General features: G+C 44.4%; 2 protein-coding genes across 3 annotated transcripts in view; one reads left to right on the top strand and one right to left on the bottom strand.

Annotated features, from left to right (window-relative positions):
- Syn2 (synapsin II) overlaps positions 1-17,686 on the bottom strand; it is a 145,570-nt gene that overhangs the window by 20,737 nt on the left and 107,147 nt on the right. Inside the window, exons 5-7 of the mRNA XM_021164513.1 lie at positions 16,357-16,446; positions 5,916-5,978; positions 5,404-5,546 (exon numbers count right to left, since the gene is read on the bottom strand). Coding sequence (XP_021020172.1) covers positions 5,404-5,546; positions 5,916-5,978; positions 16,357-16,446 — 296 coding nt within the window. The remainder of the gene's footprint in view (positions 1-5,403; positions 5,547-5,915; positions 5,979-16,356; positions 16,447-17,686) is intronic.
- Timp4 (TIMP metallopeptidase inhibitor 4) lies at positions 7,924-16,363 on the top strand. 2 transcript variants are annotated; one of them, XM_029478616.1, is made up of 5 exons: positions 7,924-8,477; positions 9,638-9,735; positions 10,180-10,294; positions 13,264-13,388; positions 14,126-16,363. In XM_029478616.1, the coding sequence occupies exons 1-5, from the start codon at positions 8,339-8,341 to the stop codon at positions 14,222-14,224; spliced, it is 576 nt and encodes a 191-aa protein (XP_029334476.1). In that variant the 5' UTR covers positions 7,924-8,338; the 3' UTR covers positions 14,225-16,363. The 2 variants fall into 2 exon arrangements, with proteins under 2 accessions (XP_029334476.1, XP_021020174.1); XM_021164515.2 differs by having other exon boundaries at positions 14,107-14,773.

Here is a 17,686-nt window from a genome sequence, read left to right as displayed (position 1 = left end):
CAAAGGGGCTCTTGCTCTATTTTAAACCCCTACAAAACTACCTATACCTTACTGGGAATCCTCGATCTACTTTTTCCTTAGCTATTTGAGCTGAGTTGAAAGCCAAAACTTGCCCGCAACTATGTCAAAGTCTTGGGGTACTCTGCCTTATACAGCTAGTAGCCTGTCTACAATTTGGACTGACTCGGAACACTTCATGAATAGAATCCCACTAGGTCTCGTGAGTATCTTCCACAATCTTTACCTGGACATTCCTTTAATGGTTACCCTCTGAGGGTCTCTAGAACAGTAGCAGTTTGACCCGAATGAGTCAGTTTCCCCTTTGGGCTTCTTTAGCTATCAAATAACTGGCATACCAAGAACCAACTTTTGCTATGTTGTGCTTCACCCATGAAGTGGTTCTATCCGACCACTTCACAGTTTAAATAGAACCAACTAGGCCTGGCTGCGTAGGAGGTGGGTGACCAGATTTCTGGATCTGGATTTGCCCTTGACTGGCTGGGTGACCTACAGGTCACACTACCTCTCTGACGCTGTCTTGTCTATGAACACAGGGTTGTCAGGAGGACCAACTGGACAGGCTTAGGTAAAGAGAGCTATTTCTATTGCTTAAGTTATCAGCCTTCAGTTGATAACCCAATCAGGGGGAGGACAGAAATCCCCTTTTACTATGGACACTCAGAGCCAGTGTCTTTGGCACTCAGCACTATGTGGAGGGTGCTGGTGCCAGCTTCCAGGTATTTCCTCCCTGATGAACTAACTCCAGACACTAAAAATCCCACAAGCACAGGCAGTTTTTCAGAGCTTTACGGCGATGCAGAGTGAACTAATGGAATGACAATAACCCTCACACTTGAACAGCGTGAAATGCTTTCCGAAGTGCATCTCACTAACCCCACCCAGCCTCTAGGACTGAAGGTAGAATGTTGTCCAGCTTTACAGATAAGGAGAATAAGACTCAGAAGACTATGTCTGTGACTGCATATTTAGTCAAAACAGATATGAGATTTTTAAAAGTCTAGGAATTTTGGTTCCTAGCTAGTGATAGGAACCAAGTTGGTTCAGTGTGCTATCCTTTCCTATATCCACTACCCAGATCAGAAATGAGTCAATATTCTCTAAAGCTAAATTATACTATGGATCAATAGCACTTAACAGATATCTACAGAATAGTCCATCAGCAGATAAGTCCGACCCTCAGAGCCCATGAAACCTCTCAAATAAAGCCCACAGAGGCCACTAAAGCAATCCTTAACAGAAACAAACAAAAATGAAAGAATTCCTTATTTCTTATCAGACTAAAGTGGAATAAAACTAAAAATCAAAAGCAAGAGAAATCAACCATTACATGGCAAATGAACAATGCACTTCGGAATGAATATTGGCTCACTGAAGCAATCATAGAAGAAACTTAAGACTTCCTAGAATCAAACGAAAATGAGAGCACAGCTGCTAAAAGCTCAGAGAGACACAGCTAAGATAGCTGAGAGTAATGCATGGAGCTAAAGTCCTGATGTTACAAACAAACAGACAAAAAACCATTAGCTAGGTCTCAAGTAAATAGCCTAATTCTGGGAAGAATAAAGATTAGGATAGAAATTTAAAAAATAGAGACTAAAAGAATAGTACATAGAACCATAAATTTAAAACTCGCCTTTTTGAAAAACACTAAGCAGAAGAAATAGATGACCTCAAACAACAAAAGTAGAGATGAAAAGGTAGTCGTGACAAGAGGCTCTAACGATAGCCAGGAACCATTAGAGAATATTTTGAAATCTTTACTCTAAAAAGCTAAAAATCTAGAAAAACGAACAAATTTCTAAATGAACATATGGCCAGCTAAAATTAAATAAAAAGATATAAATATTGTAAACAGACTCATAACAAGCAACATGATTGAAGCAGTAATTAAGTATAATTAGAAAGAAAAACAAGGACCAGATGGAGTCACTGGTGAATTCTATAAAGATTTTAAGAAAGACCTGAAATCAATACTTGCAAAACTCACAAAAATGGGAAGGAAAGGGTTGCTAAAAATTTTCTCTATTATACAAAACTAGATAGCCATACCAGGTAAGAACACAAAAAAGGGAAAACTTTAGACCTATTTCACTGATAGATATTAGATGCAAAAATTCTCAACAAAATACTTATAAACTAAATTCAAGAATACATTAAGAGGGGCTGGCAAGATGGCTTAGCTGACAAAAGTGCCTGCCATGAAGACTAATGTCCTGAGTTTGAGTCCTAGGTCCCATAATGGAAAGAGCCAACTCCCATGAGTTGTTCTCTGACCTCTGTGCCTACACTGTGGCATGCACACACATACATATACTCAGTTGTGCTACTGCACACACATGTTCACACACGTGATAAAACAATTTAAAGATACAAAAATAATACATCAAGGTCAAGTTGGTTTCAATCTAGAAATGTAACATTGGTTCATTGTACAAAAATACCAAAAATAAAATTTTTTAAAAGTACCATATAAATGGATTTAGTGGCAGAAGACACATGACTATCTCAATAGACACAGAGATTGTATTTGATAAAGTTGAACATGATAAAATTCAGAAGAAACTAGAGACTAATGGAAGACACCTCAGCATTAAGAGGCCACAAGCATTTTCTGAGTGGGGAAAGCTGAGAGCTTTTCACCTACAATCTGGAGTAAGACAGGAAGCCTACTCTCTCCACTCTCAGTCAACAGAGTGCTCAAATTCTTAACTAAAACATTGAAACAAGTCACAAACAAAATATGATGGACACAAACAAGACAGGAAGAAGTCAGTCTATTCCTGTCTGCAGATTACTTGGTTCTATACATGAAAGACCCTATGGACTCCACCAGAAAACTCTTAGATCTGATAAACATTTTCAGGAAAGTTGCAGAATACAAAGTCAACATACAGAAATCAGCAGCTTCTCTATCTATTAATAATTAACCTGGCAAGAAAGAAGTTAGACAAAAATATATAAATATCTTATTTATAACAGCTTAAATAAATTAAAATAAGATACCTAGAAATAAAATTGATGAGGAAACATGAGAGACTTCTACAGTGAAAACTTTAAGACACTGAAAAAAGTGTTCAAGAAGAAACTAGACTATTGAAAGACCTCTTATAGCCATAGATTGATAATATTGTTAAATGGTTACATTGTCAAAAGTGGTATACACAGTCAATACAACCCTATCAAAATTCCAATAACATTCCTCACAGTACAAAAGAGCATTCCTACTATTCATAAGGAAACAGAAAAGATCTTGGATAACAAAAGAACTACTACACAGAAAAGTGCTGGAGGTACACAATGCCTGACCTCAAAGTATACTACAGAGCCAGAGGGATGAAGACAACATGGTATTAGCACAAAAACAGACGTGTAGACCAACGGAACAGAACAAAGGATCCAATTATACCATGGATCAATAGCAGATAACAAACAAACAAAGCCATGAGGTGCCAAAAATATACACCAAAAAAAAAAAACTTCTTAGATAAATGGTAATGGAAAGCTGGCTAATCACTAAGAAATTATTAGATGTATGTCTCTCTGTGTGAGCAGAAATCTATTTAAAACGGTCCAAAGACCTTAGTATAAAACCTGGAAATGCTAGAGGGAAAGCAAGAGCTTTCTGAAAAGGACTCCAGCAGCAGAGGAAATAACCTAAGAACCGAGAAATGTGATTGCGTGGAATTAAAACAGCTGCTGGGGCCAAACGACGGCTCAGTGGGTAAGGCACTGGCACCAAGCCTGACAGCGTCAGTTTGATCCCCAGAACCCACACAGTGGAAGGAGATAACAGATCCCTGCAAGTTATCATCTAATGTTCACATGGATACCACGCTGTGCACAGTGTGAAAGTTTCTCCACAAACTAAAATTAGAAATATCGAGTGGCCCAGTTCTCCTACCTCTGGAAACACACACACACACACACACACCCTAAGTATTTTAAGTCCTATGGCAGCGATACCTGCACATCCTTGTTACTACTTCACTACCCTGAACAGCCAGGAAATAGAACAGGTGAATGGATGAAGAAAACACGGTGCACACACAGTGAAATTTTATTCAGCTACAAAGAAAACTGATATCATGACATTTGCAGGAAAATGGATGCAGGAACTAGAAATTATGTTAAACAAAGCAACCCAGATTCACTCAAACACCACATTCTCTATAAATAGACAGAGTTTATATTCCAATATTTATATGTGTGTATATTTGCATATGGGGTTTAGGTCATGAAACTAGAAAGGGGGCCACGGGAAGAGGAAAATGGACCTTGGGATGGGCAGGAAAGAAAAAAAGGTAGAATATATGTGCTATAAAAGTAGAGGGGGATACTGGAAGGAGGGATGGGGGAGGCAGAGGCCTGGAGTGGGGGTGGGGAAGCTCAACAAAAGCAAAGTATGTACAAAAATGGTACAATGAAACCCATTACTGTGAACTCTCATTATGAAAAGTAATGATGGTATAGTGGCACACATCTTTAATCCCAGCATTCGGGAAGCAGATGCCGGTGGATCTCTGAGTTCAAGGCTAGCCTGGTCTACAGAGTGAATTCTAGGGCAGCTAGGGCTACACAGGGACATTCTATTGAGAGACAGACAGACAGAGAAAGAGGAAGAGGGGAGGAGGAAGGGAGGGAGGGAGGGAGGGAGACAGAGAGAGAGAGAGAGAGAGAGAGAGAGAGAGAGAAGAATGAAAGGCCCCAAGGACAGCTTAACATCCTCTGTTGATAGTGGGCTGGGAGGAACACCTTTTCATCAAATAGTGCTGTTGGGGGATTTCCAGTCGAAGACTGCCACACCTAACCTTCGATACTGCAAGGTCCAATCCTGCTCAGAGCAGGAATATAAACACTCCCTCAAAACACTAATGGTCCTTGCAAAGAAAAACACTAAAAATGTCACCCTAAGCTTTTGTAGTTAGCTACTCTTCTTATCTGTTACAATCAACCCCCACACCTCTTCTCAGAGATCTGACTGTCTCTCCTGGCCAGAGATATGCAGTTTTTCATCTTTTAACCAATTAAAAACAAACAAACAGCTGTCTTTAATTTTACATAGTTTTAAAGCAGTGCTTAATTCCTTTTTGGAAGCAGGAAAATGATAAACAGTTAAAAATGTTTTGAGAGCAAGAATCTAGTTGATAAAGGTAAAAAATAAATTCTAGACTAGTAGTGGATCCTAGGATAGTGTATGTGTTTAGCATGTGAAAGATCCTGTATTAATTTCCCAGTTCCCCAACACCATACATATGCAGGTATGCCCACACACACACACATACACACACACACACACACACACACACACACACACACACACACACACANACACACACACACACACACACACACACACACACACACACACACACACACACTCACATGTAAGCCTTGTAGTTGTTTCCAATCTTCTGAACCCGGATGTCATACTTGGCATCGATGAAGGGTTCTGCCGTGGCATAAGTTTGGGTGAGGGCCACCACACTGGCAATGTCCTGGAAGTCGTAGTGATTTTCCACTTTGACCTAATGGTAATGTAAGGCAGACAAGGGGGGGGGGGGACATGTACATTCAATCACTGAGAAGTCAGAGGAACATGGAGGCTCCAAGCCAATCACATAGCTTTGAGAGTGGCAAATCAAGAGCATCCCATCTCCCCAGCAGTTCCATTGGGTGTAGACCCTTCCCAGAGCCTGGCTCATAAGTTGTTGCACAAGATCTAAGGGGTCAACTTGGGTTGCTTATATTCTTCACTGTATAATTAGGCAAAGCCCATGGCTGTCAAGGGACTTGGAGGGGAATCCACTAACGCAGAAAGAATAGTCTACAAATGGTCTTGCTGACCAAAATCCCCCTTTGATTCAACCTAGACCACCACAGCCATCCTGCCTTACCTTGCCCATGCCTGAGTGAGCATGGCCAATCTTCACCACTACAGGGAATGTAGGAAGCGTAAGCTGAGAGGAAAAAAAAAGGGAGAAATGGACCGGTCAGCAAGTCTTTTCTCTTTGGAATCCTAAAGTACTTTCCTTGGGAACATCCTGTAAAGAATCAGTGTAGGAGCTAGAGACAGCTCCACGGTTAAGACAGCTTATAGTTCTTGGACAGTACCTGGGTTTAGTTCTCAGCACCTATACCAGGTGTGTCAGAACCATCTATAACTCCAGCTCCAGGGGATTTGACACCTCTGACCTCTGCAGACACCTGCATGCACATGGTGCATACAAACTCATACATCCATACATATATCTACACAAATTGAAAAAAATAAATTTTTGGTCAATTTATCAAAATACAATGCATGAAGTTCCTGGATAATTAATAAAAATATTGAAATAAAATAATTAGTACACCCTACTTGTTTTACACATGGAACCCATAGAATGACAGCAGCGTTCCCAAGGTTACACAGTAGGCTGGAAGCAGAGCTTCCCATCTGATGCACTACATCTCTCTATTTCTGTTTTCTCTGCATTAGATAACCCTGGCAAGAAGCTAAGAAGATTTTTGTTCTTTTGTTGTTGTTGTTGTTGTTTTAATTCATGAAAGGTTAAATTTTGCTGTCTGTAAACTGTACTGTAACCAACCAGAAGTGTTAGGAAATGCACTTTGAGTGCCTTAATGTCCATTTGAAGCATGCACCTCTGACCTCTTCCCATCGAGTGCCATCTTCCCTGTGCTGACCCCGTCCTCTTCCTCTGTCAAACTCTTCACTCCTTGCCAACATCACAGACTTAGTATGCTGAGGCCTATCTCTGTCCAGTTCAGAGTTTGAAAGAGATGGCATAGGGTTTGACATGTTTACCCTTGGGAGACATCCTTAAGAAAGTAAATGCTTTCCCAAAGTAGCCCAGTTTTATCAGAGGAGTGAGATTTAAGGGAACATGGACCCTCCAAAGGCAGGGTTTTGAGCTGCAACAAAACGCAGGCAGAAGTAGCACAGAGCCATGGCATGGCGGGGAGAGAGCAGGAAGCCACACTAGCAGGTGAAGATCCCAGTTCTCTCTGCCACTGGTCTTCTGCAAGTCACTTCATGGTACTGAGCCTCTCAGCCTTCACATCTGCCAAGTGACAAGACTGATGCTTTTAAGGCCTCTCCAAGAGACAACTCTTGGCCCAAGCTTTGACATTAGCCTGGACCTGTCACCTGCCTCTCTCTAACTTCGTTCTCTTCTGAGCCCTTTCTTTTCAAACATCACTGTCAAATGTAAAATGAAGAGCGGGACAAATCGTATAGTTCAGTCCTATTTTATGGAGAAAAAAGTTCGGGCCCAGTGAGGCCCAGATCACTAGCAGACCCAGTGGCGGTCAGAATCAGGACCCAGCCTCCTACCCTCCCCGGGCAGCCATTCCACGAGCTTCTTTTCATTCAAATTCTTGGAGCACTTTGCTGACAAACAGTGGACAAGGCTTGGGTCACAATGAGTGCCTGGCTTGTTTGCTAAGCGGCTCCACCTTCTGCAACATGGCAGTCTCCACTGGGCAATGATGTGCAGTAGGCGCTCTGAGGTCCAAAGTTTGCCCTGAGCTACAGGACACCCCTGTTTTAAGCTCCACAGAAAGAACTGCCCCCCCACCTCTCTGTAGCTGCTAACTAAGGCACTGGCTGTAAGAAAGGGTTTGAAAGCACTGGCTACTTTCTCTGACATCCTTCCCCCCCACCCCCCACAGCCCCCACCCCCCACCCTTGGCTGACAGCGCCAAGACACACACCCCAACTTTCTCTGTCCTGTTCCCTGACTGTTTGCTGTTGCTTTGGAGCCTCGTAAATAGGGCATTGAAAACACTTCCTGCAGCTGAAAGAAACCCTGAGTAGCTTGTCTCATTCCCAGTATGCAGCTCAGCGAGGGGTCTGTCCTCCTCTGTCACTGTCTCTTTTGCCTGTTGTAATTCTGTCTGCCTCTGACTTGGCCTGTGTCTCTCTGTGTCTATGCTTCCCTTCACTAGCTCTTGCTCTTAGTGCTAGAGCCTCACTCCCTCATCTCTCTGCCTTTTCTAAGTCTCTTCACTGGTCTTTGCTTTTTTTATCTCTCTGCCCCTAACGCAGAATCTTCCTCTACTTCCAGGCTCTTTTCGGAATCTGCAGGTTTCCCTCTGCAACTTCCCAACTGGGTCTGTTGGTCTGGTCAGGAGGGCCTTGGGTCCTGTGGCTGTGGGTGGCCTGGTGCCAAAGGAGGGAGGAGCCCATGGGGGCGTGATTGGCTCTAAAGCCACCTCATAAAGACTGGGGCTGCACGAAGCTTTCTGGAGGATTCCTGGAGGGGCTGTTTGTTACGACAGGCAGACCCCACGAGCTCAGCTGGGGCTCTGCAGTGTCATGCCCTGGAGTCCCCTGGCTGCGCTGAGCTGGGCGCTGGTGCTGAGGCTGCTGGCTTTGCTGTGGCCCCCTGGACGGGGTGAGGCGTGCAGCTGCGCGCCTGCGCACCCCCAGCAGCACTTCTGCCACTCCGCTCTAGGTGAGTCCACGGTCCTTGAGGACCACAGCAGGGGTTGCCAGTAGGAAACGTGGTGTTGGGCAGAGCTTTAGACCTGGAGTCTGAGGGAAGGGGTGGAGCTCAGATCATGTATGGGTGCCTCCTGTAACAGCTGATAAGTCAGAAATGGGTATTGCTTCATTGACCTTGGAAGTGCAAAGCCTGGTTTGTAAAAGTATTCTATCACGAACCTCTAGAGTAGTTCTATCAGCTCAGCTTGGTAGGACCTAGCTGTCTCTGGAGCTATCAAGTAACTTCTAGAACTCCAGGATGCAAGGGGTGTTTGCATGATAACACCTGTCTCCCAGCCTGCAGTTGAGGTTGCCATGGTGCCCCCACAGGACACACCTTTCTTCCTTTCTCTTCCCTTGCCTGGATACCCTTCTTTCACTACTTTAAATTCCTGGCAACTACTGTTCACCCTTCATTTTCTGAAGGCTTCTTGATTCTTTGCTGTTCCCTATTTGTGGTAGGTGCTGCTGCTTTTTTTTTTTTTTTTAATAAGGTATTCTCCATTAGATCAAGACTTCTACAGGGTGAGAGCCCTGTCAATGAGCCTTGTGCCTAGTGAAAGTTCAGGCAGAGAGGAAAATCTTTTTTTTTTTTAAACCGACTTTCCAGTGCTGGGGCTGTAGCTCAATGATAGAGTATTTGCCTGTCATGAATGTGGCTTTAGGTTCAGTCTTCAATACTGAGAAATAAGATACAGTTCTTGATTAGATGTGAAGAGATGAATCTCCTCAATGGAGAATTGGGACACTTACAAATTCAATGAGCATTTGTTACTGTTACTTTTGGTGAGCTATGAGGTTCTAAGATGTACAGACAGATGTACAGACAGATGAGTCCCACGCCAACTGCTTTGAAGGGACTCCTACTCTCACTACAACCAGGGCTATGGAGAACTTGTGCTCTGGAAACCAATAGGTTAAAAGGCCAAAAGAGGACCTAATAGCCCTGAAGGGCTTAAAGCTGGCAACCACTGCAGAGTAAATTCCAAGTCCCTTCTCTCGAATGTACCATACTGCTAAGAACCCAAAATACTTGAACCAAGAGTTTCCTGGACACTCAGAGGACCCCAGACCATCCAGATCTCAGATGGCATACTCCTACAGTGCTAAAGTTTCCCTTTTTCTGTTCAGTGATACGGGCCAAAATATCCAGTGAGAAGGTAGTCCCTGCCAGCGAAGACCCTGCTGACACTCAAAAAATGATCCGGTATGAAATCAAACAGATAAAGGTACATGAGGGCAGGACAAGGGCTGAACCATGATGGGCTGATGAAGGGATGGGGTTTGTGCTATGGGAGGGACGAACCTGGTAAGAGTCAGGCAATGGACTCTGGTCTCTTTATGAAGGTGCTGAAGTGAATATAAGCTGGTATGGGCTGGCTGGGCCCATGGGAACCAAACAGTTATTCAGGATGGGGACTTGCTATCTATCCTGTCCTAGAGCTCTTCGTTCATGGGACCTCCCCATCTCCCTGGGATAAATCAAGGTGTAGACTTGAGTGAATGAATGAATGAATGAATGAATGAATGAATGAATGCCAGCAAGATCATCTGTGCACCAAGCCTGAATTTGAGCTTTGTTTAATGTTTGGGTACAAATGAGCAGCTTCTAACCTGCTGCCATGCCCATTACACTCCTGACCCAGTGCTACCCTTCTGTAACTGCCTTTTAGATGTTTAAAGGGTTCGAGAAGGCCAAGGATATTCAGTATGTCTACACGCCATTTGACTCTTCCCTCTGTGGTGTGAAGCTAGAAACGAACAGTCACAAGCAGTATCTTTTGACTGGTAAGTGAAGGGGCTAAACAGAGTTGTGATCATGACCATGGCCTTTTAGTTAGGAGGAACAATGAATTCCCTTTCCATTCACAGGAGTCCCTGCTCTAGTGATCCTGGTCACCACTTCACTAGGTTAAGGATAGGTTGCTCTACCAACCTAGTTCCATTTTGAAAGTTTTATGGTATAAGATATTTGGTATCTTGAACCCAAATACATCTCTGGAATGTGTTTTCTGAGTGTTTATCTTGCCCTGTGCATAAGCTTGACGCTTACAGTTCTACCTCCATGAACCTGGTGCTGGGCCAGCCTCCTCCATACTGAACTGACTGGGACAGAAAAGTAAATCAGCCACCCATCCAATATCCCCAAGAATATGATCTTGGAATAAATGAATACAATACTGAAGTATTTTGGAATTCAGGAAAAGAGGTGCTGGTGTGGTTGTGAACAAGCCGGGAAGCTCCACTGTTTGAGTGGGCTCTACAATGGCCTACAAGGTGGAAAATAAAACCTGCAGCCCACAGGGAGAATAGGGAGGAGTTCTACTCTCTATCTATGGAGCCAGCAGATGGCCATACTACAGGCCTTGGGTAGAAGAGTGGAGATTCAGGAGTAGGTCATAGTCTTCAATGAGCCCCTAGTCCAGACATGTCTCCTGAAGAGTGACAGGAACCAGAGGACACAATGAAAGGGGCTTCTTGGCCCCTAGTACCAAGAAGAATGTGGAACTGTGCTGCTCTGGGCAGCCTCTGCAGAGATGGGACAAGCCACTGCACCCTCCAGGTTCCTTGTAAGCAGATCAGTCCCTTTACATCCCCCCATCCCTTTCCTGAGCACCCCCTCTGTGTTTCTCATTCTCACTGAGGCACTGAGGTCTGTCAGGGGAAAGAGAGGGTGGGGTTTCTGTCCTCAAGGTCAGGAATAACCAAAGGTTGGGACATGCAAGAAAACCTAACTCTAGAAAACAATGTCAATGCCCACGTGCTCAGGAGAAGGGACTGACTAGTAAAACCCTTTGTTGATAGGTTGCACCATGACATTGTAGCCTTTTGTCATGTATCAGTGACATGGCATCTTGCCTCTTTCTCCTGTGAGCTGAAATGAACTACCTGTAGTGGCAGGGTGTGTGGCTGTCCTCCTGCCTTTGTGCAAGACAGTTCCAGTGTCCAGAGGCCCTTGCACTTGGTTGACAGTGCATTTCCACTCATCCCTTCAAGGCAGTGTCCTTTATCTACCCTCTTCTGCACTTTGTTCTTATATCTGGGAAATTATAGTCTAGTAACCGATGCCTACTTTCTGTGTACCCTCCTAAAGGGCAGAGATACTGTCATTTGATTTCTGCATCTGGTACTAGGGCAAGTAGCTGCTTAGTGAATAAATGGTTGAGTGTCTAAGTTCTAGGATGGATGGCTCTGAGGAAAAGATGTATTGAACAGATCTATGGGACCGGTGAAGTGATTCTGTGATTAAGAACATGGGCTGCTCTTTTAGAGGATTCAGTTCAATTCCTCGCACCCACATGGGGGCTCACAAGTTCTGTGCTGCTTAAGAGAAAGATCTGTGAAAGACAGAAGAAACTTGACAAGTTTGGGGTTTTTTTAAAGGCACTTTCCTATGGGAAAATACTCACCAATATACCTATCAATGGAGCAAGAGAGGCCAGTATGGATATTGGAAAGGAATGGACATCTTTTATGGGCCTACAACTGTATAAAGAACTCTATATACATTCTCTTGTTTAATCTCAGCAACAGCTTTATCATTCCCACCCTCCATCTAAAAGTTCCTGTGGCCTTCTTTAAGGTCAAGGCAGCTGGTACATAAAAGGAGATGTCTGCCCCTCCCTCCCTGCCTCCCTCTCTCCCTCCCTCCGCTAGGGATCTAGCTCAGGCCCTTTCGCAAGCTAAGCATGTGCTCAGTTACTCAGCTACACCCCCAACCCTGCAGTGAGGCATTCTGTTGTTTGGTCTTTTTTTTTTTAATTTTTAATATTTTTATTACATATTTTCCTCAATTACATTTCCAATGCTATCCCAAAAGTCCCCCATAGCACCCCCCACTTCCCTACCCACCCTTTCCCATTCTTTTGGCCCTGGCATTCCCCTATATTGGGGCATATAAAGTTTGCAAGTCCAATGGGCCTCTCTTTCCATTGATGGCCGACTAGGCCATCTTTCGATACATATGCAGCTAGAGACAAGAGCTCCGGGGTTCTGGTTAGTACATCATGTTGTTCCAACAATAGGGTTGCAGATCCCTTTAGCTCCTTGGGTACTTTCTCTAGCTTCTCCATTGGGAGCCCTGTGATACATCCAATAGCTGACTGTGAACATCCACTCCTGTGTTTGCTAGGCCCCGGCATCGTCTCACAAGAGACAGCTATATTTGGGTCCTTTCAGCAAAATCTTGCTAGTGTATGCAATGGTGTCAGTTTGGTCTTTTACTTGTTCCTTTTGTGTGTTTCTCTGAGGAAGGGTCTTAGCACATCGCACTGGCTGACCTAAAGCCTTGATCCTTTTGCCTCAGTCTCCTGAGGGCTAAGGTTACAGGCATGTACCACCAGCTCTGACAAGCTGCAGTCAGATTTTAAATCCCACCTTCTTTCTGCTTCATGCTAAAGGAAAAGACCTTCAGCAGATCTCATAATTCTTCCCGGTATAGATACCATGCATACATAGTCTTTGCTTTAAAGGTTACAGGGATTCATCTGAGTCCTAAACTGTCACTTCTATCATAAAGCCATTTGAGACTGGAGTTTACTCTGTGTTGTACAGTGTGTGTTTAGTACACATAGGGCATAATTTCAATGCATGTGTGTGTGTGTGTGTGTGTGCGTATGCGCGCGTGCATACACACAACAGAAAGAAATAAAAAAAAGGCCATTACAAAAGTTGCTCTTCTGAGCTGTTTAATGACTGGGACTCCTGGGGCCCCTAAGCAGTCTCCTGATTTGACTCTTTTCTCTCTCTCCACAAAGGCCAGATTCTCAGTGATGGAAAAGTCTTCATCCATCTGTGCAACTACATTGAGCCCTGGGAGGACCTGTCCTTGGTGCAGAGGGAGAGCCTGAATCATCACTACCACCAGAACTGTGGCTGCCAAGTAAGGAGATGTGCATTTCTGAGGTTGCTTGTGGGTGAGGGACAAGGTTAGAGCCTTAGGGTCTTGACCTTCATGCATTCCACATATGTGTGTTTACTCACTTCCTACACTGACACTGTGCTGTGGAAGTTGGGGGTGGGAAAGAAGAGTCCATAGTACCTTACCTCAAAGTACTCGAGTTAAGTACTCTGGGACACCAGCAACCACATGTGGCAGAAATGATACTAAGCCACTATTTAAAGAAAATCTAGGCCAAGTGTGTGGTAACACTCCTGTAATAGCAGTACTTGAGAGGCTGGGGCAGGAAGGAGGATTCCAAATTTAATCCCAGCTTGGGCAACATAGTAAGATACTGTCTTTAAAAAACAAACAAACAAAAAAAAACCAAGGGGGTACAAGAAAAGGGAGCACAGAAAGACAGAGTACTCTTCTAGGCCCTGTAATAATTAATTTATTTTCAAATTTTAATTTAGTCTATAACAAATTTGGGAAGATTTTCATTTGACGGTAAAGAAAGAATAGGGCCTATCAAGGCTGAGTCTACGTGACACCAAGGAGATAATACTGTTTACAAGGAGATAGGGAGAATAGTTCAGGAGGAAGCTTGGGACTGGGAAAAGCAAAGGTGGTTGAGATGGCCGTGAGAACACAGGAGTGTGAAAGGCAGCAACAGAGAGAGGACACTCTATTCACTTTGATATTGTGTGATCACGACTAGATCACCACTTGCTATGCAGTGCCGTGTACCATCTCAGCCCACAATGAGTGTCTCTGGACGGACTGGCTGCTGGAACGGAAGCTCTATGGATACCAGGCCCAGCACTATGTCTGCATGAAGCATGTTGATGGCATCTGCAGCTGGTACCGAGGCCACCTACACCTCCGGAAGGAGTACGTTGACATCATCCAGCCCTAGTAGGGACCAGGAACCACATCCTTGGAAGCATTCTGAAGACCAAGCCAGTTCTCTGTGGTCCTTTGACCGTCACCACCTGCCGTGTTGCTGCCAGATAGTGGGAAATGACAAGTGGATGGCCTGGCCAGCAAATGGAGGCTGTGGGGCATGTGACAGCTTGTGTCTGCTGTTCACATCTCCAGCTCACAACTTGTCAAGGGTTGGAAAGGTAGTATGACTTATCTGCCTTGCCCTCAGCCCCTCTTCCCTGTCTCCCAAACCCTGTTAGTCTAGCTTATACCTATTACTGAGAGTTGTTATTCTGGCTTTGCTTAACTGGCTTTTCTTAGCTCAGATGATAAGGGAGAAGCTGTGACTGTTATAAAGTTGTACAACCTGGCGATGTGTGCTATGGAAGGTGGGCTGACTGTATCCTGAGTGGGCTGGTTGGCTGAAATGAAAAGAACACACGAAAGCTCCATATCTCCTACTCCCACTGTCTCAACTTAGCCTAATCCTCTGACACACTTTTATCTGCTTGAAGGACACAGTGGGAGCTGAACAGCCCACTCTTCCTCTTGTCCTGCAAGTCCCCCTGATACTTTTGCTGGCAGAAGGTCTGGCCCAGTTGGCATACATCTTTGGAAAAGAAAACGTACATACTAGAACAAGCTTTTTCCCTCCAGGTTAAATTTCTCTGTTGCCTTCTGTTGGTGTCTGGGGGCTTCTCCTTTAGGTTGCTAATGTCTCTTTTCCTACTTTAGAACTTTGTTTTTAAACAAACAAACAAACAAACAAAAAAGGTGAAACAACAAAGGTGCCCCCATCACGATCTTCCTCATCATGATCTTTTCCTGAGGCCAAGTTTCAGTAGCAGCTGAGAGGGAGATAATACAAGATGCTAGTGTGGAATACACCTTTCACTTGCTTCAAGCTACTTCAAGCTGCTAGGTGTTACAGCAGGAGAAAGCCATCTGTGACCCCAGAGTGTTTCTACCCTCCAGCTCAGTCCCCTTATCACTGTGCCAGGCCCTTGAAGGCTCCTCAGCACCTCTGTAAGTCTTCCTGGTTTGTCTACATGAAAAAACACTAGCAATGGCCTCTCTGGTTTATTAAGTTGTAGAGCTCAATGTCCCCAAAACCTTTTCCTGGGAAGATGGTAGAGATTATCAGTTCTTTTTGACAGCTCAGGACCAGTTTTCATTTTTGATGTGTGGTCAACTGGTAAGCAGGGCCATCTGTGCTGTGCTGGGAGAAGGAGCTGGATTTAAATACAATGATGGAGATCTCTTTTGGAGGAAGAAGTGGGAGGGGACCAACTATGATCTCTGCTCCAGAACACAGCACTTGGAAGGCTCTGGCAGTGAGACTCCAAGTGGGGTCATCCAGTAAAAATCTACACCATGCTTGGGCAGGGGGTGGGGATGGAGAGGAAGATGCAAAGTAACCTCCAGGTTGCTCAATATGAAACATCCTCACAGCCTTCAATCAACCATTTATCTTTTCCTTCTAACTTCTGGGGGTGGACACAGAGGAGGCATAGGATTAACGCTGCCTTGTCACAATTTGGAGGTGGCCAAGGAAATACAAGCCTAGTGAAGAATGACAGAAGCAAGAGCTTTTATCTCAGAGGTTTTACACCTACCAGAAGGCTATTACCTGAGGAATCTCTTTGGAATTGTGTGTACACTGTATTAGATATCCTGGTCAAGGGCAGCTATGCTCACTTGGCATGGTTGGGAAATTGACATGTGGTGAGGGAATGTAACATGCCCAGTGACACATGGCAAAGCTAGAGCTACACTCAAAAATCACGAAACTCCAGACTGCTGGCTTACAGATTTGTTACTCTCTCACATTAAAATCCCTTTGTTTCTGCTTTTCTCTACTCTGCCCCCAGAATTGGGAAAACAAAAACCTGTTGGCTAGAATCTAGCTCTGTTGGCTCCTCTAAGCAGCTCCACAGCTACCTGACACGTTGGGCCTGAGGTGCTGAGGCTCTTGCCAGACCTCTAGAGTCACCATGTGGCTAAGGGAGAAACAGCAGAGTCAAAGCTCCACTTAGCCACCTACCATCTCTCGGTGATTGGGGTAGTATGTCTGCTCAATGAGTGGGAATTTCTCCCCTCCCAGTGTCTTGAAGATGGCCACCATCTGAGCAAACTGCAAAAGACAAGAAAGAATTGTCAGTGTATCCTCAACTTCTGGAACAGACAAAACATCAATTCATCAGATAAGTAGAGCATTTTCTCTGTAGAAGGCACTGTGTTAAACACACTGATGATACAGAGAAAGGAAAGGCCCATGCAACTCCTCAAGGACGGACGCTTTAGTTGGGGAAGGCAAAGAGAAAGCTAGTATTCATGGAGGGCCTACTTCTGTTAATGATTTCCACCTAATCTCTTTTCAAATCGACAAGGATGAGAAGAGGTAGGGAACTTCACTTGACTCCCAGAACTGGAGCAGGGAGAGCAGTGCACACGTGTAATCACAACACTCAGGGGAGGCAGGAGGATGATGTAGCCTCAGCTACATAGTGAGCTCCAGGCCATTGTGTTGGGCTACGTGGTAAAATCTTGTCTTGAGAAAAAAAAATTAATAATAGAACTGAAGAGATGTGAAGCAAGGATTGAAACTTGAGTCTCTAACTCCAAACACATGCCCGTCTGAGTAACAGAGAAAAATAAACCTGAAGGATAACACGCCGGGCAAATAAATAAAAACTCTGTCTTGTGTGCTATATGGACCCACCAGAGTCTGCACAAGAGGTGTCATGAATGAGGCTGTTCTTCGGAAAGACTGGAGGGTCAGTGGGAAGACATATAGATCATCTTCCTGGCACGGACTTACTGGATTTATAAGGACTGACTTCACTTGACCCCTTTATATGTGGTAAAATGAGGAAAAAACTAGGTTCAAATATTCAGCATTGGGGCTGAAAGGCTGGATTGGTATACAGTCAGCCAATACTCCTTGACCTTTGAAAAACAAAGAACCAAAAATCCCCTAAGAACAGAAAGGTCAGCTGCCCAAGGTCACATTCTCCAGCCAGGTTCACTGCCAGATCCTTCATTAAATCCTTTGAGTATCTACTTTTCCAGTTCTACAGATTCTACAGAGGCAATGCTCTTCTCACAGGAAGCAGAGGACTTTCCTAGCCAATCCACCTCCATCCCACAATGCCAAGCTCAGTGCATGGGCAGCAGGGGAAATCTAGCATCTTTTCTCTAGTGGCATCAGTTCAGGCTCTAAACCACTAATAGCCTGGTCAGCTACAAGGGAACATTGTTGGATCAAACCTGTCCTCCACTCATCAGGGACAGGAAAGCTAGGACCTTTTTTACAAAGTTTAGGTCCCATTGTCTGTAAGGGTATTAGTGTGTGTGTGTGTGTGTGTGTGTGT

The sequence above is a fragment of the Mus caroli genome, chromosome 6, assembly GCF_900094665.2.
Source record: "Mus caroli chromosome 6, CAROLI_EIJ_v1.1, whole genome shotgun sequence".
Lineage (NCBI taxonomy): Eukaryota > Metazoa > Chordata > Mammalia > Rodentia > Muridae > Mus > Mus caroli.
The sequence above is the reverse complement of the archived record's forward strand: the minus strand, read 5'-3'. Positions and strand labels throughout refer to the sequence as shown.